The sequence below is a fragment of the Zalophus californianus genome, chromosome 4 (assembly GCF_009762305.2).
Source record: "Zalophus californianus isolate mZalCal1 chromosome 4, mZalCal1.pri.v2, whole genome shotgun sequence".
NCBI lineage: Eukaryota > Metazoa > Chordata > Mammalia > Carnivora > Otariidae > Zalophus > Zalophus californianus.
The window spans coordinates 171,958,183-171,985,477 of NC_045598.1; the positions used below are offsets into that span (position 1 = coordinate 171,958,183).

A 27,295-nucleotide genomic window follows, 5' to 3' on the forward strand; every position below is an offset into this window, starting at 1 on the left:
TAATGGGAGTGGGGATTGGCAGCACTCATGTTGTCTATTTGATATTTCTAGAAAGCATTCTGAAATGTAGCTCTCACATGTAGCTCCTGATGGCCCTAATCTTAGAGACAGTAGTGGCCTTCTGTCATCCGACAATTTCTCTTTCAAGGCTTATCCCTTTATAGTTTCTCTCTCCCTCTAGACTGTAAATTCCTTGAGGGTATGATATATATCATGTTAATATCCCCCATTGCCTGACACAGAGGGGCATAACCCATAAGTTTCTCCTGGACTAAGTGAATGGATGGCTTCGTCTATTACCTAAAAGTTTGTCCAGACTCGATGGTGGCTCTCCTTCTAACTTCTTGTCAAAGTTCTTTAACTGCCTCCTTTTACATTGTGCTTTTCCCTCACTACACATTAACCCTTTCAGTCTGGAGTAATGAAATTTAATTCTATGGTATAAAGTACTTCAGTTCTACATCATAAGATTTATTTAATGTATTTAAATACATAAAATCAAAAATGTTTTAATGTCCCAGAAGGACAGTTTCCACGGATAATGTGCAACAGTAGTCAACTCTGAAGTGTTTAGTTTATTTCATATTATCTTGTTTATCAATTTGTCATACATAATTTTCTTGGGCTAAAGTAATCAATTTGTGATCTGGCCAGTCTTATCCAGGTTGGACGTAAAAGCAGGCAGACTTGTAAATGTGTAAATCAGGGTCAAGAGATGACACAACCTAAAGCAACAAGGAATACTTCTATCTGAGAGGTAAGGACAGAAGTGGATGCCACTTAATTCATTTCTGTCTGACTCATGGACAAGATTACAAGATGGCTTGTCATTCGTTAATTAATCAATTATTTTTCGAGAGCCTAGTACCTAGCCATGGCATGAGGCACATGAGGGAAAGGGAACTGAACGTCGACATGGTTTCTGTGATCCCTGAGATTACAGTCTAGCAATCTTGGACAAGCACACACTTTAACATGAAATAACATGAAAATAACATGAAAAATTCCTACCATGAGAGAATAACTTGTATCTGTTTTAGGAACAATCTTTTATTCAGTTCTTAATAAACTAAGCAATAATTCACCACTGTGAAGTCCGCAGCTGCTTATACATAGTAACAGTACTTCACCAAACCCAAAATATCGCTTATCTGTTCTGTTTTAATTTCTACTAAGTCTTTCTTTTTAAGGAGGGAGGAGAAGAAAAGGGGAGAAGGACAAAAGCACTGTTTCTCCAGTGTCCCTAGATAGAGAAGGATGTGTTACCGGTGGAAGGCCATTAAGCCATTAATACCTTTCAACAAGGATTATTAGTAGCTACCGCCCAGCAGAGAAGAGGGCCCCGTGAGAATGGTAAAGATGAGGCAAAAGCTGGATGAGACGAGAAGGATCTGAACAGGCTCTACCACATGAAGGGACTAGACTAGCCATGGAAATGGGGTCCAGAAAAGTGGAAAACACCATAGGCAATTTTAGTTAGCATGGGAAGGGGCACGACATGAAGAGGGGAAGCAGAAACCAAAATGATCCTCGTTAAATGGATGAACAAATGAATGATCAAAGACAGAATTAGCAATCCAGAAAGAATTTAGAGGTCATTTACCCCAAACACTCATTTCAAAGGTGAAAAATTTCTAGGGAGGAGAAGTGATTTATTTATCCAAGGTCACACCTGCAGGTAGTAGTATTATTGAACCTAGAATCCAGAATTCCCAGCAATGACGTTTACCCAAGTTCAGGGGATGGACACAGAGAGCTCACGCACTGGAGGCCAACTTACCTTTCTTTACAATTTTCCAGGGGGCTGGTCCTGAATTTGGGTCCAGTACCTCTTTCTGCATTTGAAACAGTTACTGTAACACTTTGTACATATTTCACTGTCAAAGTATTTATGGAAATGACAGCTTCATAATTATTTTCTCTGCGAAGCCTTTGCTCAAAGACATGTTCACCTCTTTTGTAGATAGCAATAATCATTTCATTACTTGAAGGATTTAAACAAGCACAAACAAATCAGCTACCCACAAAATTGCTATTTTTAAAAAATCTATATCCGAACTATCTAGACAAGTTTTAAATTGTCATGCAATTCTGTACTGGTTGCAAGAGCGGGTGAAAATCAGAATAATGCTAATGATCATCCCAAGTTTCAAAAGGTCACGCTACATAAAATTCAATCTTCCTCATTCTTACAGTAAATGCCAAGGCGCCAAACAGGTTGGGAAGAGAGTCAACCTCTCTGTGAAGGAGCAAAGATGTGGGTTAGATTTGTTTAATTTTGTTTTGACTTTATTAGTTTTATTTTTTTCCTTAAAGAAAATATGTGTTAAAATAGTAGGACGGAAAAGTTGTTACGCATGAAGGAAATTTACTTAAAGCTTTCTGCTTCTTGAAATGAGCTGCACAGGGAGGAGGAATGGGAAGGAGGGCAGGCCATGGAGGGGAGAGGAGAACGCCCCGATTCTGTGGTTGCTACAGGAAGAGCTGAGCTCCTGGGCTGGTCAGAAGTCTGCCTCTTGTCTATAGCATTCCAAACATGTGTTCCCTCCAGATGGGCCAGTCAATCGATTGAACTTTCTATTTTCAGCTTTGTACCTTTGGGCAATCTGCATGAGGGCTGCTTATCAATTAGCCTGCACTGCTTTTACCAAGATTTCAAGATACCCCCTGAAAAAAAAAATAAAAAAGAAAAGAAACCAGATACTTATGTGGGGCAAGTACAGATAACCTTAATCACATCTGAATCATTCATTCAAAAATATTTCTGAATGCTTACTCTCCGCTGGGCAGTCTGCTGGGTCTAGGGACACTGAGTCCGACAACATAGCCATGGCCTTCGAGGAGCTCAGGGAGTGGCTGGTACACAAGAGCCCAGTGACTGCTCTCCAGGACAGGCCACACAGTACAGCAGTTAGAACGTTGTTAACGGAGTCAGTCGGCCTTGGTCTCTGCACTGGCTCTGAGCTGAGTGTCCTCGAGTGAAGAACTCAACCTCTTTGCATCCTAGTGTCTTCATCTTACAAACAGGAGTGGGCTGAGTTATAACATACATATATAACCCCTGGAACAGTGATAATCCTAAAGCTTAATTATTTTAAACATTTTTTTATTTAAATTCAGTTATCATATAGTATATTCTTAGTTTCAGGGGTAGAGTTCAGTGATTCATCAGTTGCATATGACACCCAGTGCCCATGACATCGCATGCCCTCCTTAATGCCCATCACCCAGTTACCCCTTCCCCCCACCCACCTCCCTTCCAGCAACCCTCAGTTTGTTTTCTGGAGTTAAGAGTCTCTTGTGGTTTGCCTTCCTCTCTGTTTTTACCTTGTTTTATTTTTCCTTCCTTTTGAAAGCAGAGGATAAATCGGCTAAATCAAAAAGGAGAAGGAATAGCCAAGGGGAGTATCCCAGGGAGAGGGGCAGCCTGAGCAAAGGACCAAAGGGGAAAATTGCATTGCACATTATGGAAACTGTGTATAGTTCTTTAATGGCTTAGACAAAGTTTAGGGGAGAGGTAGACAAGGAAGTGGGAACACAAACGCGAGAGCCCTAGTGAGGACACACCCACAGAATTTCATTTAAGCAAGTGATGTGATCAAGCCGTATTTTAGTGAGATCACACTGGGAAGATGGGACTGGAGGAGACAGAGACTAGAGGCATGGAGACTGGCCAGGATATCTCTGCAGTGACGGGGTGGCAGCAGTAGACATGCAAAGGAAAGACCACTTTAGATATTAAAGGTTAACCTACAGCAAAGAAGAGCATGCTCTTGTGACCATCTGATTTACGAATTAATACTTGTATCTTTGGGAAAACATGTCCTCCAAATATCGAATTCGAAAATACACCTGCATGGATCCAAGAGTCTGCTAGGCATGGGAGGAGGCAGTGCGATACAAAGATAAGCTGGATATAGTCCAAGCCATTTATAGCCTCCTGACGGGGATGGTACCAAAATAATTGTAATACAGGGCACAACAGGTGCGCCATTAGAGAAGCAGAGAGTCTCCAAGGGAGGCACGTTGGAGGGTAAGGATCAGGAAATAGTTCAGGAAGAGAAAGGCATCTGAGAAGGGGCTCCGGAACAAGAGGGTTTTGACAGGTGGGGAATGAAGGGAGGGCATTCCAGTTTGTGGGGGCCATCCATGACCAGGGACAGAGAGGCTAAGGGTGTTAAAGAATAGCAAATAGTCCAGTTTTTCTTAAAAACTATTTCTATAACTGCACTGATTTTCTTTAACCGTGTTGCTAAGGTATAACTGACATACAATGAACTGGGCTTTCAGTATGCAGCAAGTGTAGACATATGTATACCCGCCATGGTGACTCTTCTTTCCTCCCTTTCCCTTATTAGAACTTAGTTTGCATTATCTAGAATTTTAATAAATGGAATCATTGAGTATATATTCCTTTTTTCTACAGAGTATAATTATTTTGAGATTCATACGTGTTATAACATGTGTCAATACTTCATTCCCTTTTATGACCAAGCAGTAACCACTGTACCATACAGCCCTGTTTGTTTATCCATGCACTTCTTGATAGACATGTGGGTTCTTTCTAGTTTTTGGTTATTACAAATAATGGTGCTAGGAACATCTGTGGTTTTTTTACGGATACATGCTTTCATTTCTCTTGGGTAAATACTACTGATTCATACTATAGGTGTATAATATTTTAATTACCAAACTGTATCAAAGTGGTGGTTCAGTCAGTTAAGGGCCCGGCTCTTGATTGTGGCTCAGGTCATGGTCTTGGGGTCCTAGAATCAAGCCTCATGTCGGGCTCTGCACTCAGGTGGAATCTGATTGAGATTCTTTCTTTCCCTCTTCCTCTGCCCCTCCCCCCACTCATACTCTCGCTCTTGCTCTCTCAAATGACTAAATAAAATCTTTTTCAAAAAAGTGATTGTACCATTTTTCATTCCCATTCAGCAGCGGATGGAGGTTCTAATTCTTCCACATCTTTGTCAACACTTGGTATGATCAGTGTTTTTAATTTTAGCCAAATTAAATTGCATCATGTCATCACACTGTGGTTTTACTTTACATGTCTGTCATGACCGATGATGCACACCTTTTCTTGTGCTTATTTCCTATCCATCTATCTTCTATGGTGAAGTGTCTGTATAAATTTTTGCCCTTTTTTAAAAAAAGGGTATTACTGCTTTTTTCTTATTGAATTTAGAGAGCTTTTCATATATATATATATATATATTGGATATATGTCCTTTATGAGATACATGCTTTGCAAATATTTTCTCCCAGTCTGTGGCTTTGTTTTCATTCTCCTAAGAGTAAGTTTTAATTTTAATGAAATCCAATTTATCAGCACTTCTTTATGGATTTTGCTTTTGGTGCCATATATAGAATCTCTGACTGACCCAAATCCACAAATGCTTTCTCTTATATCTTCTTCTAGAAGTTTGATAGTTTTAGGTTTTACATTTAAGTTGATGACACATTAAACTAGTTTTTGTATAGGGTATAAGGCACAGATTGGAAGCTCTTTTTTTTTTTCCATCTGAATATCCCATTTTTACCACACTACTCACAATAAAGACCATTCTTCCTCTACTGAATTGCCTTTGTACTTCTCTTGAAAAATCAGTTGCGCATCTATGCAGGAGTCTTTTCCTGGACTCCGTATTATGTTCCATCAACCAATTATCTATCTTGGTGTCAGTATCCCACTTTTTTGATGACTGTAAACTTTATAAAAACTCTTGAATGATATGGTGTGAATCATCCAACATTGTTTTCTTCAAAGCTGTTTGGCTATTTCTATATGCATATCCTATTTGCATTTCCATATGAATTTTTTAATCCATTCTCCAGTTTCTGTAGAAAAAAACCTGTTGTGATTTTGAGGAGTATGGCAATGCACCTACAGATCAATGAGGGGAGAGATGTCTTCTTAACAAGACAGAGCCAATCTTTTCTGTAGGCCCATATTTCTACTTGGCATCATTTTCTTTCTGCCTGAAGGACTTTCTTTAGCATTCCTTGTACAGGCCTGCAGGTAACGAGTTCTTTCAGCCTTTGTATGTCAGAAAAAGTCTTTATTTCACCTTAATTTCTGAAAGGTATTTTCACTAGATATAGAATTCTAACTTGACACTTTTTTTTTTCTTTCAGTACATGGAACGATCTTGCTTGACTTTCTCATTTGCATTGCTTCTAAGGAGAAATAAGTTGCTGTCTTGGTTTACCCAGGCTGTTATCACAGAATAACACGGACTGGGTGGCTTATAAACATGAATTTATTGCTCACAGTTTTCCATCCTGGGAGGTCCAATTTCAAGACTCCAGCAGATTCTGTGTCTGGTAGGGAAAAGGGTCATCTTCTTTTTGCACTCACCTGGTGGAAGGGACCAGGAATTTCTAGGATCTCTTTTAAGGATGGTAACCCCATCATGAGGGCTCCACCCTCACGACCTGAACACCTCCCAGAGGCTCCACCTCCTAACACCATCACACTGAGGATTAGGTTCCAACATATGAATTTGTGGGGGCGGGGACACAAACATTCATCTATAGCAGTTGCCTCTTCTTTATTCCTTTCTATGTAATGTGTCTTTTTTCTTTGGCAGCTTTTAAGCTTTTCATCACTAGTGCTGAGCAATTTGATAATAATGTGCTTTGGTGTCACTTTCTGCATGTTTCTTGTATATAGAGTTTATTGAGCTTCTATGGATTTGTGGGTTTATAGTTTTTATCAAATTGGGACAGTTTTCAGGCAGTTTTTCTTTGAAAGTTTTTCTTCCTCTGCCCCCTTTGAGGATCCAACTACAGGTGTATTAGGCTGCTTGACTTTGTACCATAGCTCACTCATTCTCTCATGACTTTAAAAAATTATCTTCTCTGTTTCACTATGGAGTTTCCTTTTTTTTTTTTTTTTTAAGATTTATTTATTTATTTGACAGAGAGAGAGAGAGAGAGACAGTGAGAGAGGGAACACAGCAGTGGGAGTAGGAGAGGGAGAAGCAGGCTTCCCGCCGAGCAGGGAGCCCGATGCGGGGCTCGATCCCAGGATCCTGGGATCATGACCTGAGCCGAAGGCAGATGCTTAACGACTGAGCCACCCAGGCACCCCACTATGGACAGTCTCTATTACTGGGTCTCTTCTGTTATTAATATCATCCCATGTGTTTTTCATTTCACACAATGTAATTTTCATCTCCAAGAGCTTGATTTGGATCTTTTTTGTATCTTCCATGTCTTTGGCTAGCTTTTTGAATGTATGGAATACAGTTACATGAACTGTTTTAATGTCCTTGTTGGCTAATCTTAATATCTTAGGGTCATTTCTGGGTCAATTTCAATTGACTGGTTCTCCTCTTCATCAGGAAACATATTTTTCCTCCTTCTTTGCCTGCCTGCTAATGTTTTAGTAGATGCCAGACATTGCAAATCTTATGTTGTTGAGTGCTGGATATGTTTATAGTCCTAAAAATATTGAGTGTTTTTTGTTTGTTTGTTTGTTTTGTTTTGTCTTTTTCCAGGACACAGTTACTTGGAAATCATCTGATCTTTTTAGGCATTGTTTTTAAGGCTTGTCAGGTAGAACTAGGGTGGTGTTCCATCTAGGATGAATTCTGTCCCTCCATGCACTCTGTACTCTGTCTACTCCTGTGAATCATGACATTTTCCAGTCCCACCTCAGGACAGGCATCATTCCTGGCCTTATGTGAGTCCTGAGCAATGTTACCTCTAATCCTGTGGGGCAGTTTTTCCCTTGGTCTTTCGCAGTTTGCTCATACGTGTGCTGATCAGTACTCCGCTCACCTTGAGGGAATCCTCCTCAATCTCCAGAATCCTCTCTGTGCAGTTCTCTCCTCTCTACTACCTGCCTGCCCTGTGGCTGCCAGCTGTGTTGGTCTTCCTGGACTCTCTCCTCCCTGTCTTCCCAACTGAGGGGGGCTTTCAGGCTTCACTGGGGTGCTCTGTCCCTGTGCCATTGCCCAAAAACTCTCTTAAGGCAGAAAGCTAAGGCAATCTCAGGGACTGTCTTGTTGCCCATCTCTCAGGAACCACTGCCTGAAATCCAAGGTCTCAAGCACATGTTTCACCTGCGTTTGGTTGTTTCAGGCAGGAGGGAGGATAAATCTAGTTTGGGTTCCTCCATCTTGCTCAGAGTGGAAGTCTTGTACCTTGCCCATCAATGGAAGTCTTTAAGATAAAGTCTTTTCAGCATGACAGTCTTCATGATGAAGGCATTATGGCATTTAACATCACTGATGTATTAAGGGACAGATTAGACTGTATTCACTTCATGTCAGTTCAAAGGCATTTATCAGCTACTGTGTTTATGAAGATGAACCCACCCAAAAGGGGCTCTGCCTTCCTGGCATCAGTGTCCAGATACAGCAAACAACTTTGGAATGAACCGATTATCGGGCTCGTATATTATCCATGCTCTTAACACTCCCTCTTTTTGAATGGCGCCTGCCAACACCATCACTACTTATGCATAAAGGACAGCTGGAGGAAATAAGAACCTCGAGTCACAGGATTTTGCTAATTTTAAGCAGCCCTTAGGCTTAGACTTAGGGGCAGAAGTTGAAACTCTAGAGGGAAATGGTTTATGCTGATGAGCTGTTGACTTCTCTAGTTCATGCTATGACTCCACTCCCATAACCAGGATAGAAAGCTGGGTCTACTTCAGATAGGAGGAGATAAAGCCTTAAATGTCCCCCCACCTCTGAAAATCTCAGGAAAAAGAAGCAGGCTGGGGTAAAGGTATAAGGTTGATGACATCAAGGAGTTGGATTACATATAACCATCTCCACAGTGCTTCCAATTTTGAGACGAGCATTTCATAAAAGTCATTCGAAGCAATATGTTGACCTTTCATGAGCTGGAGCAGCTGATGTTTTGCCTGGATCTGAGCCAGGGTGGGTGCTATTCTAAACAAGAAATCAGTTATCCCATCTGCGCTGAAGGAACTTTTCCTCATTGTTTGTTAAAGCTTTATTTCCAAGGCACTGAGTGAATTTAATTAATTTTCCCAGCACCACCCAATCTTTAATAAATTCCTCACACCTGTGGATTCACTAGGAAATTGAATTTCAGCTCTAGAAAACAAACCAAAAAAAAAACCAAAGACATTTGACTAAAGGAGAAGAGATTAGTTTGGTGAAAGCCCAGTGATGGAGTCAAAATGAAAGTGCCTCTCAAACTGTAATGAGATGGATCACATTAAAAGGCAGACTCTGGTTCAACAGGCCTGGAGTGGGGCCTGAGGTTCAGTATCTCTCACAAGCCGTCAGGTGATGCACTGCTGCTTGTTGTCTCTGTAGCACACTTTGAGTCGCAAGGAGCTGGAAGATACTGAGACCTCATTCATGTTTCATTTTTCCACTGCGTCACTGTCATAACCTGGGAAATTTCTCAATTGAGTTTCAGTTTACTCTGATATAAACTGTTCTCTACGGTTCCTTCCAGATCCTAAAAATGTATCATGTTCCTGAAAGTACAGGTCTAGCTTCCCTTTATGCATGAATTCACGTATTCTATTTGCAGACGTGCATTGAACACCTGCTATGTGTCAGGCACTGCGTAAGGTCCTGGCTAATTAAGTATGCACTAGATCAAACCCCTGCAAAAAGGCATCAGTTCAGAGAGAGAAGCAAGCAATGATAATATGATGCCACGCACGCTATCAAGCTGCTTCAGCAATGGTTGTTAAGAGTACACAGACGTCTGAGAATCTCACTGTGTTTTGGAAAGCAGCTGGGAGGGGATGTCATCCTACAGTGGTTCTCAGACTTCAGTGTGCATCAGAATCACCTGTAGGGCTTGTTGAACTATAGATCCCTGGGTCCCACCTAAAGATCTCTGAGAATTTGTATTTCCAACACATTTCCGGGTGATGCTGATGCTTCCGGCCTGGGATCGCACTTTGAGAAACACTGTTCTAGACTTCACGACACACCAACAAATGAGACAGGGTTTTTGCTTTGGAATGGATGACTGGAAGGGGTCACAGTTCATTGGAAGAAATAGGCTTTCTTTCCCTCACCGCATACAGAATGGTTAGGATAACATTGGGAGGGGTTTGAAGAGAGAGAGGGTACAGTGATAATTCTATGTCACATGAGCTTTGGAGTCAGAAAGGGTTGGGCTCAAAGCCCAGTCCTGTCACTTTACTGCCTTGGTCTTAGTATAGCAAATGCCAAAAAAAATGATGGTTAGGGTTTCTCAGAATAATAATAGCAATGATTCTATCTGGAGGGAGGGAGACAGGAAAGACTGCTCAGAGCAGGTGATATCTGTGTGATGATTGAGGATGATTGGTAGCTTGAGAAACAGATCTGTTAGGGGTTAGCAGGTAGCGAGGTAAGTAGATGATTCTAAGTAGAAGGTGTCACCAAGGTGTCAAATTACACAGTGCTCTATTCACTAAGTACTTTCTGGTACATGTGCATATATTATGGCCTTGTGAACAGAATCAAATTTACTATTCCTTGAGAGAAACTAGCTCTTTAAAGGACTCCTATGTACAATTCCTCTGTGAAGTCAAAAGCAAGACAGGTTTCAGTGGCAAGTGCACAATGGACATGGACTCCGAAGTCCTGGGTTCAAGTCCCAAATCTGCCTACTAGTTCTGCAACATCTAGAATCTCTGTACATGTGACCTTCCCGTTTCTAGCAACTCTACAATTCAGCTACCATTATTATTACTGCCATCCTACAGATAGGAAGACTGAGCCCCAAAAATTAGATAAAATGCCCAAGGTTATTAACTAGTAAATATGGACTGAGCCAGTATTTGACCTCAAGTCTATTGGATCAAGTTTTATCCTTTGGGATTTTTGCTTTTGCTTGATTATTTTAAAAGAGGATTTTCTATACTTTACCTAATGATTAGACACAATGAGAAAATTTGTTAAAACTGTAGATTTCTAAGCTCCTTCTATGGAGGTTCCAATTCTGTGGGTCTGAGAGGTGGCCAGGAATCTGTATATTTAATTACTGACTACCCCCACCCTTGTCACCATATATGTATAATCTTTGGGGCAACTTGAGAAGCATCATTACCTGTTGTAGTGGGTTGAATAATGTCTCCCCAAAATTCATGTCTACCTAGGACCTCAAGGTGACCCCTTACTTGAAACTGGGTCCTTACAGATATAATTAGTTAAAATGAGGTCATCGTGGATGAGGGTGGCCCTAAATCCAATGACTAATATTCTTATAAGAAGAGGACATGGGGGCGCCTCGGTGGCTCAGTCAGTTAAGTGTCCAATTCTTGATTTTGGCTCAGGTTGTGATCTCAGGGTTGTGAGATGGAGCCCCATGTCAGGCTCCATGCTGGATGTGGAGCCTGCTTAAGATTCTCTCTCCCTCTCCCTGTGCCCCCTCTCCCCATTCATGCATGCATGTTCTCTCTCTCTCTCAAAAAAGAAAAGAAAAAAAGAAAAAAAAAAGGATACAGAGATACACAGATAAATAGAGAAGGTCAGTAAAGAAACACAGAGATTGGAGTGCGGCAACTAGCTATAAGCCAAGGAATGTCAAGGATTGCTAGGAGCCACCAGAAACGTAAGAAGCAAGGAAGGATTCTTCCCTAGATCCTTTGGGAAGAGCAGACTAAATCTCTTCAGAACTCTGAGAGAATAAACTTCTGTGGTTTTAAGCCTTTCAGTTTTTAGTAATTTGTTATTACAGGCATAGGAAATGAATACATTTGCCTTCTGGAAATTTCAGGGAAATAGTTGTCTTAAATTGACAATTTGACATGGAAATCTGGTAACAGTGGTTGCTTCTGGGGAGGAGAACCAGGTGACTTGGACAGAGGCGTTAAAGGGGGACTTATTTTTCTCTGCATGTCCTTTTGTGCATAGTAAACCACATGTCTGTATTATCTATTGAAAAAATAAAGGAACAAATAAATAAATAAATCATTAAATATTTTAAAGCGATATCCTAGAGCAACATATTTGGGACCAATGCCATGAAGTGTATTGGTTTCTTGTACTCCATCAAAGAAAGAAATCCTTTTAAAGCCATGTGACATGAAAGGCTCATTCAAAAGAGTGACTTCCAGAGTCAGTCTTGGGGGTCAGGGTGATAAAGCTACTGAGCAGAGTCTTGTACAATGAGAACAGAAGCTCTTGAAAGTGACACAGAGCTCTGGCAAGACACAAAAGATCAGAATCATCTACTTGTTAGGATGAAAATGGGGAACCCACATCGTCTCTCCTTTATGTTCAAGAATACACTCAAAGTGATGAAATGACTTGCTTCACATAACACACAGAGTTGAGTATCGGAGCCACATGCTGATCATTCATTCTGTTCAATGTAATATTTATTGGGCCACTTACTGTGTGCTAACCACTAGAAATTTCGAGATGCATCAGGTGCCTTTCTGGGCCTGTCCTGGTACTGTCAGTCCTCAAATCCATTCCTTGCTCTCTCCGTGACTTTGCTCAATATCACGAGGGGATGATTACTTGGGGTTTCTGTGTCACATGGCTTCTGCACACAGGAGACACTGGGGGAGACCGTAGGGCAAGAGGGAGGGAAAACCTAGGCTGGCTTCTCAGCTCATCTTTGACCATTATAACCAATTCACTGCATTCCGTTCCCTCTGTTTAAAATGTGCACACACACACCCCCCAAAAAAAAAACAAAAATAAAAATAAAATAAAATGCCTAGAGTAGTCTGTTTTCCTGGTTGGATGCTGACTGAAATGCTTCTGCAGGCTGGATGTGGATTTCCTGTGGCTGGAAGCCATCCTCTCTGCTTGGGCTCTGCAGGTCAATGCGGGACAGCTGGGCAACCTGCAACAGCACAAACTCTGCTGAATTCCCAGAAGTGCCTGCAGCTGGGGCCCTCTAGACCCATTATGACAGCTTAGCTCCAGGGCCTGGGTCTAAAACCCAGGGCACAGACGCTGACCTTCCCGAGGCCGCCCCCAAGACCACCCGCTCCTCCCCACCAGCCCCTCTGGGCCTGGGTTCACAAGCATTTCTTTCTTTCTTTCTTTTCCTTCTTCCTTCTTCCTTCCTCCTTCCTCCTTCGTTCTTTCTCTTCCCCTTCCCCTTCCTTCCTTCCTTTCTTTCTTTCTTTCTTTCTTTCAAGATTTTACTTATTTATTTGACAGAGAGACAGAGAGCACACAAGTAGGCAGAGTAGCAGGCAGAGGGAGAGGAAGAAGCAGTCTCCCTGCTGAGCAAGGAGCCCGATGCAGGGGCTCGATCCCACGACCCTGGGATCATGACCTGAGCCGAAGGCAGACGCTTAACCGACTGAGCCACCCAGGCGCCCCTTCACAAGCATTTCTAAGCTGCAGGCCTGCCACTGCAATCAGAACACTGGTCACAAAGAAGCTGGGAAACTCCTTGGAGCTCATCACAGTATGAAAGCCACCCAACTCTTACAAATAAACTCACAGAGGTCACAGTCCTGGTTCCTTGAGAAACACGAATACTGTACTGTGCAAGGTTGTTTTCCTCTCAGAAATGGTGCCTCACAGTTTTGCAACCTAATATACTGACTGAGGCAATCATTGTAAAAGATTTTTTCCATCTGAGGACCAGGAGTATCTTGGGGAACTTCCAAGGCCCCACAAAGATCATAGCAGAAGAAATTCTAAACATCTGTTTGGCCCTGTCAGTAGTAACATGCAGACCATAGGAATGCTGAGTGGGGAAGCCGAGAAGCTCTGTCCTATCTCCTAGGTCTTCCTTGTGTTCTCTTTCCCTCATCCGCTCATCAGTCCCTTCATTGGCACACACCTCTGTCCAGTGACTATTTATTCATCCCCCTGACTGGGGTGGGCACTGGGGATAGCATGACAAGCAAAGGCAAACCAGACCACGGTACTCATGGAGTTAGTGAGAGAGTCAGAGATTAGTCAAATCAAGACACAAATAAATGTAAAACCACCACATGGTAAGAACTACAAAGGGTGACACACGGAGACTCAGGATGAGGCAGCTCTGGGTTTCTTGTGGGCCCCAGTAAAGGGGTGATGAGGTGTAGAATTCTTTAGTGAGGCACGTTTTTCTCTTAGGTTATCATTTTATTTTCATACCTATGCTGCAATGACAAGAATTAAACAAGAAGGCTGTGGGTGCCTGGGTGGGTCAGTCGGTTAAGCGTCTGCCTTTGGCTCAGGTCGTGATCCCAGGGTCCTGGGATGGAATCCCGCATAGGGCTCTCTGCTCAGTGGGGGGCCTGATTCTCCCCCTGCTCCCCCCCACTTCCTTTCGGACAACAGTATCCTCTAGACCCACAGGGAAAGAGCATTAGCCACAAATAATAACAGTTCCCAAAGCAACACCTATAACTGCAATAACAAAGCATGCTTTTCACATGTTCTTAGTGTGAAAAGGTCCAATGGTCCTTTATCTGGTACCTTTAGGTCATGCTCACTCACTTGGATAATGTCAGCTAAAAAAGAAACCATATGGTTCCTTTTAGACTCTACATTAAAAACTATATAAAGTGGGGGGGGGGGGGAAACTACATAAAGTGGGAAACAGAGGGAAAAAATTTCATTTACTAAATACACCTAGCTCCATGAGAATTACTGCTATCTCCCAGTAAATATTAATCAGCTTGACTGCGTTGTTAGGACATCTCCACGAAGATCATATTGGTCACAACAGGTTTATGCTATGGTGTCAAATTGTCCTGAAATCTCAGTCATCTAACATAACCAAAGTTTATGAAAATTACATGTTCTATTCCCAAAGCAGTCTGACGTGAGTAGGGTGGGGATCTGCTCCATTAGGTCACTCAGGATGCCAGGCGTAAGGAAACTCTCCCATTTGAAAGCTGCACCTCCAAGAACCCATGTGCCCATCAGGGTCTCAGCTCAAAAGCGCACACATCATTTCTGCTCATATTTCATTAGCCAGAATTAGTCACAATGCCCAACACAACTATAAGAAGACGTGGAAATTCAGGGGAACAAAGGGACTACTTGGTGGGTGTCTCTGCCACTACAACCTGTTTCCAAAACTCAACAAAACTGATGCAGGAGGAGAGGTAGTGCCTTTTCCACAACTCCTCTAACCATATCAAGGCGCAAAGTTTCCTTTAAGCTCTTATTTTGAGTCTTGACAAGGGGAGGGAAGAGAATGAGCATTTCTTGAACTCCTACCAGGTAGCCAACGCTGTGTAACAGATACTGTGAGTTGGCTAATGCAACCTCATTGCACCCTCTTTACAACGTAGAATGCTAAAAAAAGAAAGAAAGCAAGAAAGCAAGCAAGCAAGCAAGCAAGCAAGCAAGAAAGACAAATTCCATGTTCCCAGATTCCCTTAGAGGTAAGGTTTTGTAAATACAGTAGGTTCTGCCAAATATATTATTTTATATATTCCTGTGAGATTGGGAAGGTGGAAGTTTTGATGGCCACTGCTGGTGAGCAAGGATGTCAGGGTCAAAAGCAAGGAGCAACTGCAGCTGGCTGGGAGTGCCGGTGTCCAATCACCAGCCTCCTGGGTGTCAAGAGGGAATTACAAGGTGCCAATTCCCTCATCCCAGTTCCCTGATTCCTGGATCACTCCTCTGGTCCTGCATCATTTTGGTACTTCCAATGGCAACCTCCTGGTTCTCTACTTTCCTGATTGTATCAGTTTTATAGACTCCTGACGGTCGTTAATGGAGACTCAACTGGAGACCTAAGGCCTTCCCATTTTTTGCAAGCAACTAACTCCTTAAATACCTTTCTGCTGAAGTTACCTAGACTGGTCTCTGTTTCTTTCACCGTAACCTAACTGATAACATTTACCACATATTATTATGCACATAATAAAAGTTGTTAGTTCCTCTAACTACTTTCTGAGAACTCTTAATTGTTGAAACAAGTGACCTTGTACTTTTAGGGAATCTAGGTTTGAGCGAAAATAACTGCAAGCATAAATTTGTTTTAAATCTCACGTTATAGCTTTTAAATGCATGTGAATGAACTCTATAAAAAATTCTGTTCTCCCAAAATTCACAGCAGAATTCACATTCCTGGAAGTACACCTTTTCATTCAGTGGCTTTATATACTTCACGATATAGCCAACCTTATCCAAGACGGTATACACCCTTCATCTTGAGAGGCATTTTATCTGTGTAAAAATTCTGAAAAGTGGCTCTTATTATGCTTTCATTATTTTATTATTTACAGACAGATTAACTGGGGCTTAGAGGGGTAAAATTAGGTGTCCAAGATCACAAAGAGCTAGGATTTAAACCTAGGTCTGTCAGTTTTCAAAGCCATGAGCTCTTTCCACTGCAACACGCAGACTTCGAAGAGAGCTACAGTTCATTAGTTCTCAGCTGCTCTAAATACTGGTTTATAAACGGTTTGGTTAGTTCACTTAGCTCAATGCTGGTATTACTAGTTAGGTCTTCTCTCTCTTCTAAGACCTCAAAAGCTGTAAGCATCTGCCTCAAAATGGTGTACTTCTCATTTTATGAAGAATTAAGAAAGAAAAGATGGATGGAACACAGTAGAAAGATCTGTAGAACTAGAAAAAAAAAAAAATGACCGAAACCCGACCAGCACTATTATGACTCTGTGCACATACCTAATGATAATAGACTTGTGAAGCCTGGAAGCCTAGTATCAAGTGAAGTCAATAGGATCCTGGGAGGACTATGGCGTCAGCAGAAATATGTTGCTTCAAATTCCTACGCTAGCTCATGCATGCTGTTTTATCTGTCACTCTCCTTCTCTGCATATCTGACAGCAGGCTGGTGAATTCTGCCATCAAGGCTTACTGGAATATTTCTATAAAACTGTGTGGCCGTGGTAAAATTCCACCCCTTCTTAGTGATTCAAGCCCTGTCTCTGTCTTTCCCGGAGAAATTAATCTAAAGATACTATTTGCAAATTGACCCTCTTCTTCAAGCTGCCAACTCCTACAGCTGTGGCATCAGAGAGAAACATATAAAATCAAAGTGTGGTTTTCACCTGTCCAAACAGCTGTTGTATACTTTTCAACTCAATATTTTACCCAGGGCTTTCCCAGCACTTAATAAAACCAACTAAAAAAATTCTTAACGCATCTTCATGCCACTGAAAGAATCCTTTGGTGATCTCCTGAGGAATGGATATTTCTAGAATAGAAAAAAAATGGGAAGAGGTTGCATTTGCTAAGTGCCTACTTTGGTGTAGGACATTAGGCACGTCCCAACTTATTTAATCCATTAAGATGGTACATACATAGAAACACTATCTCCCTAATTTTATGTATTTAAAAAATTCAAAGAAGATACATAAATTGACCAAAGTCACATGCAGATAATTAGGAGAAGAGCTAGCAATGAAACATGGATTGGCCTGGCTTGAAAGTCAACCATCTTTTCAAGATTGCATAACACCTCCCACAAAAAAATATTACCAGAGAGCTTGAGAAACCAGCTCCAAGAATTCTAACTTCTGGATCTAGTGTTTTGTTTCCAGGTAACATGAGGAAACATCTTCTGATTGCCTGAATATTTAATAGCACAGGAAACGAAAACAAATTGCACTACTTGGCCTTTACTGTGTGTTTCGTAACAGAGGTGGAGGAGAGGGTTTTATTCTAAGGGAAAGAAAAGGCACCACACTCCAATTGCAAGTGTGTCTATTCAGGGTCAATGATCTGGCATTTTAGGTGAGAGAAAAATTAACATTAAAAGGATTTTGCAGTTTTGGGGCGTCTGAGTGGCTCAGTCATTAAGCATCTGCCTTCGGCTCGGGTCACGATCCCAGGATCCAGGGATTGATCCCCGTGTTGGGCTCCCTGCTCAGTGGGGAGTCTGCTTCTCCCTCTCCCTCTGCCCTTCCACTCCCCCACCCCTGCTGATGCATGCACTCTCTCTTAAATAAATAAAAATTAAAAAAAAAAAAAAAAAGGATTCTTAACCAAAACTCTAGAAGGGGCATAACACCTTTTATGAAGCAGGACCTTGTAAATATGGATTTGGGGCTGTCCAAGATGTTTTTATCCAACAAGGTCAGGAAATGAAGTGTTCGAGTTAACCACCTTTTTCTCATAACTAGTTATCACTTGTTGCATATACATCAGACCCGTTTTCAAAAAGACAGAATATAAATGCACTTCTTTCTCGTGATTTTATTTTTTTTCTGTTTTTGCCTCCTCCAGATTTGTTCTTCTTTGCCTTGCTCTGTGCTCTAAGAGTACAACTCTACTAAGCATGTCACTCAGGCTCCCTAGACTCTGGCGTCCGGTTGTGTGCAGCCAATCAGAAGCACCAACAGGAGATCCTAGGGCAGGAGGGAAGAAGGTTAGGGATACTGCCATGCCCCGAACCCTCCCTGGGCCTCGGTATCTCCCAGGGCTCCAGACCTCACCAGGCTGCAGTAACTTTCTCTCTTTGCTCCTCCGTCCCCGGGGTAGGAGCAGCTTCCCAAAGTGACTGGGCCCTGGGTGCCTCTCCATTTGTCCTTGGTTCTGCTCACACAACCTGCCCTTCTGGAAATGGTCCCTTCATTAAACACTCTTCAGTTAACCCTTCAGGAGTGACACCAGCAACGCTGACCAACATCACTGCATTTGCCATTCTGTATTTACTGAGTGATTTCTACATGCAGTTCTAAGAGTGAGGGCAAATACAGAAGAAATGCAGGACATACTGCTCCTCTCACAGTACCTGAGAATCCAGGAAGGGACATGAGACTGTCAAAAGACAGAGTCTGATGCACAATCAAGGCAGTATCTCCAAAGGCCCAAACTTGTCCTATGCTTCTAGCGACCCCCACCCTCCACCAAAACATGGCTGTCCTCGGTCCCACTCACCGAGCGCCAGTGTAAGCACCTAGCAATAGGGCTCAGGGATTGACTAGACCGTGGCTCTATGTCCATGGCTGACAGAGCAAAACTAGTTCTGGACTCCTTCTTTTGCCTCATGCCTCCAAGCCCATTGTATCAGGAGCTCCTGCAGATTCTGGTCCTTAAAATCTCTCCAATTCATCCAACTTCTCTTTAGGGTTCCTGTTCTATTCTAGTAGAGGCCAGGATGATTTCTCACCTCCATTTCTGCAATAACCCTCTGACTGCTCCCCCAGCCTCCAGTCTGGCCCCTTGGGTCCCCACCTGACTGTGAAGCCAGAAGGATCTTGGTGACGTCATTCTTCCACCGCAGATTCCACCTCAGATAAAGTCCCAACATGAAGTCGCTTAGCTCTGATCGCGACCGTCTCTGCAGACTCTTGACACTCCTCTCATGGGGTGCGCCAAAGAGGCCGAACTTCTAGTTCTTTAACAGAGCAATGTGTTTTCTTGCCTTGGTGCCTAGACCTATACTATCTCTGTTGTCAAGAATACCCTTTCTGTCTGCCTTCCCCAACCTTGGACCTGGCTAACTTCTATTTTTATTATTTGCATCTCGGCACAAATAGTCATTCCCCATTGCCCCCACCCTCCACCCCCTTCCAGAAACAGAACTTTGGATTAGGCAGTGCTCCCATGAAGGAGCATTCAGAGCATCCTTTCCTCCTGCATCACCTTTTCAAGTACTATTCTATAACTGCCAGCTTGCTTGCCCACATTCCCTCCCTGACAGTAAGCTGGGTCAGGGCAAGAACTCTGCCACTGTGGTGGCTCAGGACCTAGCCAAAAACCTGAACGGTCAAGACTGTCCAAAACGTTGAAATTTAAGAAAATGAAAGAAATCTCAACCAGGTTGGTTGGACCAGCAATGTGAAAATTCCTATCCTAGTATTGTTTAGGAACAAAGAAGGTACCTGTCAACAGACACAAGACCTGTATGCCTATGGAGGTATTGTCTAAATGTATCTGTAGCTCTCTGTGCCCCCAAACCACCCACCCTGAGGCAAGTAAAATTCCATGCATGAGTTGAGGAAGGAGGGCAGGGCCTGCTCTGTGGATCCCCCTCTCTCTTCCTTCTACCCATCCCACAGTAGGTGATAACCTGCTTGAATAGAGGATGCCTGCATTATAGCACTGGGTTATTTTCAGAGGCTTCATTATCTCAGCTGGAAAATCCTGGGGCAGCTTTTTGCAAACCAAATGGAGTTCAATTAATGTATCGAGAGCAAAGGATCAAGACCTAAATACTGAGAATAAACATTAGCAAAAGTCTCTCAGCACCCAGATGGTCAAGTTCAACCTCTTGAAATGCTCTTAGAAGAGGGAAAACTGAGATTTTCCTGGAATGGTGCTTAGAGTCACGGAATGAACTAAAATGAACTCATCTTATTGGGTATTGATGAAATCACAGAACCATGCTTGGTGAGCATTCTCCTCAACTCTTTTTCTCAAGGCTATCCAAAAATAGTTAAATGCCCCTTTTCACTAGCTTAGCATTGCCAGGGAAACCTTACTTATTCATCTCCCACTGATTAAAAATGTATGATAATTAGGATGAATACTTAAGTTTATCTATGGAAGGAACAAATTTTCTTAAAAATAATAAGGCTATGAAAATGTTTTTTAAGCTCATTAAAATGAACCTTTTGTGCACTCTGTTGTATACAAAGATGCAAATTATGCTAGGGTTCTTTTGGGGGGAAACATAGTGGCTTGGCCATTTGTGTTCATCTCCTCTCCCTTAAAAGATCCCAGTAAAATATGTATAAGCCCACCAGAGAATGAGCGCTCAATAAGTGTCTGGAGGACAGACAGCAATGGATCAGACAGTGAGGACAGACAGCCCAGTGATCGACTGCAAAGTAGAGAAGGAGCCAAGAACGTTACAACCTGAAGGGCTTGTATTCTCTCTAGAATTCCAGAGAAGTGTGAGCTCCTTGGCTCTGTACACCTGCAGGGGCTTGGAACCTCCCGAGAGAGAGTTAAGGGTGATTCAGGGCTGGAAACAGGATCCTATGTGAGCTTTGCAAGCTGAGTGGTGGGACTCTCATAAAGCTTTCAACCAGGTGTTCTCCCGCCAACCACACCCAAAGACTGGATAATTTTCCTAAGTAACTAAATGGACCCAGACAAAAGTTCCAAACACCAACATTTGCAGAATTGGAAGAGGTCTCTTGGTAAGGCTGACTTGCCAAACAGTAACTGTATCTGAATTCCCACCAACTGATAACCCCTCTCCCCACACACAGGCTCCAATAGGCTTTTTCATCCTTCAGTGTAAAAAATGAGCAGCTAGCAAAGGATCACCAAACATTTGAGGAAAACTCCAGCAAGTCAGATGAAGATCCAGACAAACAGACAAAATAATAATAATAATAATAGGAGAGACAAAGAGTACAAAGAAAACAAAACTAATTAATAGTCTCCAAGAATTAAGAGGAAAATACAGTATCCAGAAAACAACAAAATTCCATTAAAAAGGAACATTCAGAGAACAAAAAGAGCTAAAATAGCTGAAATTTAAACACGCTATATTCACGAGAAGGGTCACAAAAATAAAGTAAGAAAAAAAATGTGACAGAAGTAAGAGAGAAAGAAACAGACTTAGAAAATCAACCCAGGAGGTCATCTTTCCAAGAGGGGATGCAGAGAGAGAAAGAGAACAAAGAAAACAGAGGAGGACATTGCCAAATACATAATATGAGAACATTCTCGAGGTCTCAGATATGAGTCTCTCAATTAGTTTACAAATAGGTTTCAAAATGAATGATAAATACCCACTGCTTTTTAATAATAAATCTTTTAGATCTATTTGATTTTTAACCTGTCTTTATTGTTTTAATAACATTTAAACTTTCATTTAACTTTTTTTTTCTTAAATGTTTTATTTATTTATTCACGAGAGTCAGAGAGAGGGAGAGAGAGAGAGAGAGAGAGAGGCAGAGGCAGAAGCAGAGGGAGAGTGAGAAGCAGGCTCACCACAGAGCAGGGAGCCTGATGCGGGACTCGATCCCAGGACTCTAGGATCATGACCTGAGCCGAAGGCAGACACTTAACCATCTGGGCCACCCAGGCGCCCTCATTTAAAATAACTTTTGAAGAGGAGTATCTTATCTATTTTCTTAGGTCTGTTACAAATGCTAAAGCCATGGGCGCCTGGGTGGCTCAATTGGTTAAGCGACTGCCTTCGGCTCAGGTCATGATCCTGGAGTCCCAGAATCGAGTCCCACATCGGGCTCCCTCCTCAGCGGGGAGTTTGCTTCTCCCTCTGACCCTCTTCCCTCTCATGCTCTCTATCTCTCATTCTCTCAAATAAATAAATAAAATCTTAAAAAAAAAAAAAATGAATGCTAAAGCCATGCCCCCTTACTTTGCCTAACTATGTACACTTAAAAAAGAACAGCTATTTAGGGCTTTATTTCCTTCTTCAGATTTTTGACTAATTCAGCCCAACCTCTCTGAACTTTCCTTTCCCAACCACTTTTAAACAAATTGTTGAACTTGTTACTATGTATTTCACTTCCTGTATTTCTTAAAAGCAGAACGTGAGTGCTGTTGAATCAAACACCAAGATCATCTCTCTTTTTATGCATATCCTTCTATAGTAAGAAGAATATTTCACTAGGGGATGTCTAGGTAAGAAGCAAGAAGAGAAAGATAATAGATATGTGATAGAGGCTATAGTAGATAGAGGCAATAGACAGACAGATAGAGGGACAGAGGTAACAGACAGATACAGACAGATGAATAAGCATGACCAAAATGGTGCTTCTGGTGGTAGAGGGAAGTCCGCACTTTCAAATGAAAGTGGTAGATCATCCAAAAGATAATATTCACTTTTTCTGTTTGTTTGATTTTAGTTTTATACTAAACTAGCTATGTGAGGAGGCTTCCAAGTCTATGGTGGTCTACAAATTCAGAAACCCTTCTGGTATGAACACCTGGATATACTAGATCAGATGTAGTAAGAAAAGGTTGCTTGTTTGGGCTTTAATGTACTGCTAAGCTGCAAAAAAGAAAACTCCCAGGTGCCCAAAAAAGGGGGGGTAAATGGGTGGGAAGGCACTGAAAACAAGGGTGGTGAGTATTATTCAAGCTGATCCCTGGAACGCGGAGTGGAGTGGGGTCATGGCAGGTAGTGGGTTGGTAGTGGGGGGGTGGGCTGAGGACTTGGAGTTCAATACATACATGATCGTTAAGGATCTGTAAGCCCATGACTTGGGAAACTAGAACGAGTTTCCTGCAGAGAGACAGAAATCCCAAAAGGATAAAAACCTCTGTGAAAGAATGTCTTACAAAATAATCTCTGCTCAACAGCTTGGGGAGATGACCCGGAAACTTCTTTCTGCTGGGGAAAACAAACAAACAAACAAAAAAACCTCCCCCCTCCCCTTGTACCCAGGACTGAGGGTATTTTGATTGAAAGTTGCATTTATGGCACAATTATGCTGCCAGGAATTAGGGATGTCTACACTGGCACCAAACCATCACAACAGTTAAATGTGGTCAGGGTTAGTAAGCACATTGTATAGATAAGGAAGCTATCATAGATAGATGAATTTGGTAATTCATTTAAAGTGAAAGGGACTAAGTGACAGAACTGGGATTCAAACTCCTATCTTCTAACCTCAATTCCACCAGTATTAGTGGGCAGTTAATTTGGGCCTCTTGTTTTAGACACTGAAACTGTGTCCACTGACTACAGTGCCAATGTAAATTGATTTTACATTTTCCCTTTGTTTCCAAAATGCAGTGTCAATTATGGTGTGGCTGGCGATACTTTCAGTTATGAGGCCACCACAGTGTGTCCAACTAAGATTGAAGAAAACAGAACCAAGAAAGTAGACATCTTGTGAGCCTCTTAAAAGGAGAAGCACTTCACAAGCAAGGATTTACGGTGGAGAGAAGATGGACAGAAGAACTGTGTGAATCTTCATTCCGGATGAACTAATAGAGGGGCCTTTTCAATAGTGTTCCAAGTTCAAAGAATATGGTTGAAAACTCTACATAAGCTTTGGGTGAGGGAGACAACAGTGTGCCCCCAAACACTGGGAAAAGGAGGAAATAAGGCTAAACTAGTAAAATGATTACTCTTTTCTGGTGGTTGCCAAAAGACCATGTGTTTACAAACGTGTAACTGAAGTACCTGGGATCATCTAAAACCCGGAACGGAGTCATATGGGAGCAATGTTGAGGAGCCAAGACTAGAAAGTGATTTAATTTGAAGTCCGATGTTCTGATCCCCATCAGGAATAAGACTGGGTGAACAGAACGGGGGGCATCTATTTGGGGGAGCCCTGCCCATTTAGGTACAGCCCAAAGGAGATGGGGGTCTCAGTAAAGTAGTAATTACCATTATGGCCACCTTAGCAAGGCTCTCCTGATCCCAGAAGGAGTGGCTTCCAGTTTCCCTGTCTAAAATACACTTCTTCAGGTCTGTTAGCATCTCTTGTATTGATACCTTTGGTGACAATTTAATTTCTCACATGGAGAGAATACACTGCTTAGGCTGCCTTGAAAGTCCATATTGGTTTTGTTACTTTGAACAAAATTCACTAATGGGTTGTTCTGGGTTATTTAAGTTTGCTGAGCCTGGCAGGATAGAACTGTGTTTTTATTTGTTCTTTTACTCCCAAGGTTATTTAGTGGAAGTTTTTTTTTTTTCTTTTAAACTTTGAGAAGGTAAGAATACCAAAAACGGACAGACGAATATGCCATGTATCATTAACATATCATATATTTTTGAATGCCTGCTTTGTATCATTTTAAAATGATAACATGGGTGTTCCAGACCTCAAGGGTCTTAATGACTTTAAGATCTAGGTAGGCACATAAGAAAAAAATCTCAAGTCCTTATAAAGGGTGCCATGATGGCCAGATCTACACACTAGGTATAGTGGGACCAGTGCCTCACTTATGCTGATTTTTAATAGGCGACCAAGGAAATTGTCAGGTGAGTGAATTATTTAAGGGTGGCTGGGGCATAAATGATGAGATGGGAGGAACTGGACACTTAGGGAAGACCCAGAACCTCATAAGGTTTTTATGTAATACTGGGGAGTTCTGAGATTAGTGAAGGGGACAGGGTGCCATCTTGAGCAAATGGATAAATCCTGAGTGTGAAACACTCCCTTGGCTAGCTGGGTGTAGGGTAGATGGTGGAGGATGGGGAAGGGGCAAGCCAGAAATGAAGCACCTGGTAGGGAATATGTCCAAAGAGTCTGGAGAACGGGGGATATAGCCCTGGACCAGAGCAGCGAAGAGCTGAATATGAACAATGAGGTATTTAGATATTTATGAAGTGACATATTCTTGAGGATGTAGTGCCTGCTCGGTGACCTTTTCCAAAGAAAGAGCCGCAATCCTGCCTGCTATTCTATGGAGGTTTCTATTTGAGAAACTGAACATTAGAGTTTTTAATGCAAACTCTTAAGTAGCTAGCTGTGTGTCACCAACTGAGGGGATGAGCCCCAAGATGAGGGGGCGTTTGTCATCGCTACTCAAGTTTTAGCATCCAAGAGCCCATGAAGTCCTGGCCATTGTCCCTATGGTTTAGGTGGGCTGTTCCACCAGGTGCTACAGTCACAGGAACTTGGGTATCATGATTAAGAAACTGGGCTTCCTGCTGGAACCCCAGATCTACTGTTTGTTTCCACTCTCCTTTCTGAACTAAATTTCCTTGTCTATACAATAGAAGCTTAGAGTACCTACGACCAGGGTCGTTATTTAGATCGAATGAGATACTTGCTTAAATTCACGCATAAGTGGCAGAACCCAGATTCTATCATGGATCTAGCTGACTGCAGAGTCGACTCTCCCTTTCTCCTTCTTTCTCTTTCATGTTTAACATACGCATTATTTTCATATTTTAAGAAATACTACAATTTCAGTTTCTATTGCCCCTTTGACCTAAGAGATATTTCACAGAGATTTTAAAAATCCAAGGAGAAGGGCTTATTGTGCTTCAGTGTGGCAAATAATTTTCTACTTTGATTCCACTATCATCAGAGAATGCTGTTTGTGGTATTCCAACCTCGGGAAATTTATTGCATTTTTGGTGAGCTAATCTATAGTTAATTTTGTCAATGTTCTGCCTGGATTTGAAAGGAAAATATATTCTTTATTATCAGTGTACAAAGTTTGTGATGTATCCCGATCTCCCTTATTAATTATGCTGTTTGGGTCTTTTATATCTTTACTGACCTTTTGTCCACTTGGATGGAGAGTATGTTGAAATGCCTACTATTAGTACATTTCTGTTTTGTCTTGCATCTCCTAGAGTTTCCACTATAAAGGCCGCTGCTGTGTTATTGGGTGCTCATTCACAAGTGGTGAATGTTCCTTGTGCACTCTGGCCTTTAGCGGCAACCGGTCCTTTGTCCTGTTTTGTGCTTTCAGTCTGCATTTTACCTTATCGTATAGCAAGCTCAAAACTGGTAGCTTTTGTCAGTGTTGTTAGTCTGCATTTGCCTCGTACGCTTTGCCCATCTCTTTGGTTTCTGCCTTTTAAAATCCCTTTGCGTTAGGTGTGTCTTGGGTCCAGCACCGAGTTGGGTTTGGCAGAGTCCACCTCTCTGACTGGTACATTGTACTCTGCCTAGCATGTTACCAGAGTTCTGTAAAATATTTGTTTCCTTTTTCCTTTTCTTTTCTTCCTCAACCAGGGTCAAGACTCACCTAAAACCATGACCTTTTTTTTTTCCCCCCAGCTTTACTGAGGTACAATTCACAAAATTTTAAGATTTTTAAAGCGTATAGCATGGTGATTTGATATACGTGTACATCGTCAGAGGTCAATCTCCTTGGCCGCAGTTCTGGGTCTGTCTGGACTTAAGTCCCCCCCAGACCCTCTGGCTTAGCTGGAGTCCCATTTTCAGTTCCCCCCTGTGGTTCTCACCTCCTGGCAGGACAGGCTCCTCCGCACCACCTCACCAGTAGTGGACTTGAAGACCACGGATATGAAAGTTTACAAATGCATTCCCTCTTCTGGCTTGACGGATGGAGTCCCCAATGTTTGAACCAAGGCCTGATGTCTCCCAAAATATTCTTTAAAACAGAATGCGGTGCCTCAGGAGGGAGTTGTAACATATAGTCCACAGCTGGAAAGAAGCCTAGAAATCACTGACTTAAACTCTCTCCCCAGGCATGAATCTCTTCTACAATACTCCACATTTTCTAGGCTCTGCCTTTTTCTGGTATTGGTGAACTGACACTGTCACCCACACTATAGGCCTGCATTTGAAACCCAGCAAAACCATATATTAGCTCTATGATGTTTGGAACTTATATAAGAGCTGAGCCTCCATTTTTTATCTACAGAATGGAGACAAAGCAAAACTCAGAGGGCTGTTAAGAGGACCAAGCAGGGTCACAGATTCAAGGACGGGGCAGGAAATGTGAAGGACCAGGCAAGTAGCTAATAGGAACCCCCAAGGGTATGGCAATAGGAGTGACGAGGAGAGTCCATTCCCTTGTACGAGGAGAAGCCTCTACTGGGCTCC

At 42.2% G+C, this 27,295-nt stretch overlaps 1 protein-coding gene across 2 annotated transcripts in view; it reads right to left on the reverse strand.

Moving 5' to 3' along the window:
- The window catches only part of SNTB1 (syntrophin beta 1), a 229,969-nt gene that overhangs the window by 101,882 nt on the left and 100,792 nt on the right, over window positions 1–27,295 (reverse strand). The window contains exon 4 of one of the 2 annotated variants that reach the window (XM_027613914.2): window positions 12,667–12,795. The exons of the other annotated variant lie outside the window; for it this stretch is intronic. Within the exon in view, the coding sequence (XP_027469715.1) occupies window positions 12,667–12,795 (129 nt within the window). The remainder of the gene's footprint in view (window positions 1–12,666; window positions 12,796–27,295) is intronic. 2 annotated transcript variants of the gene reach the window in all.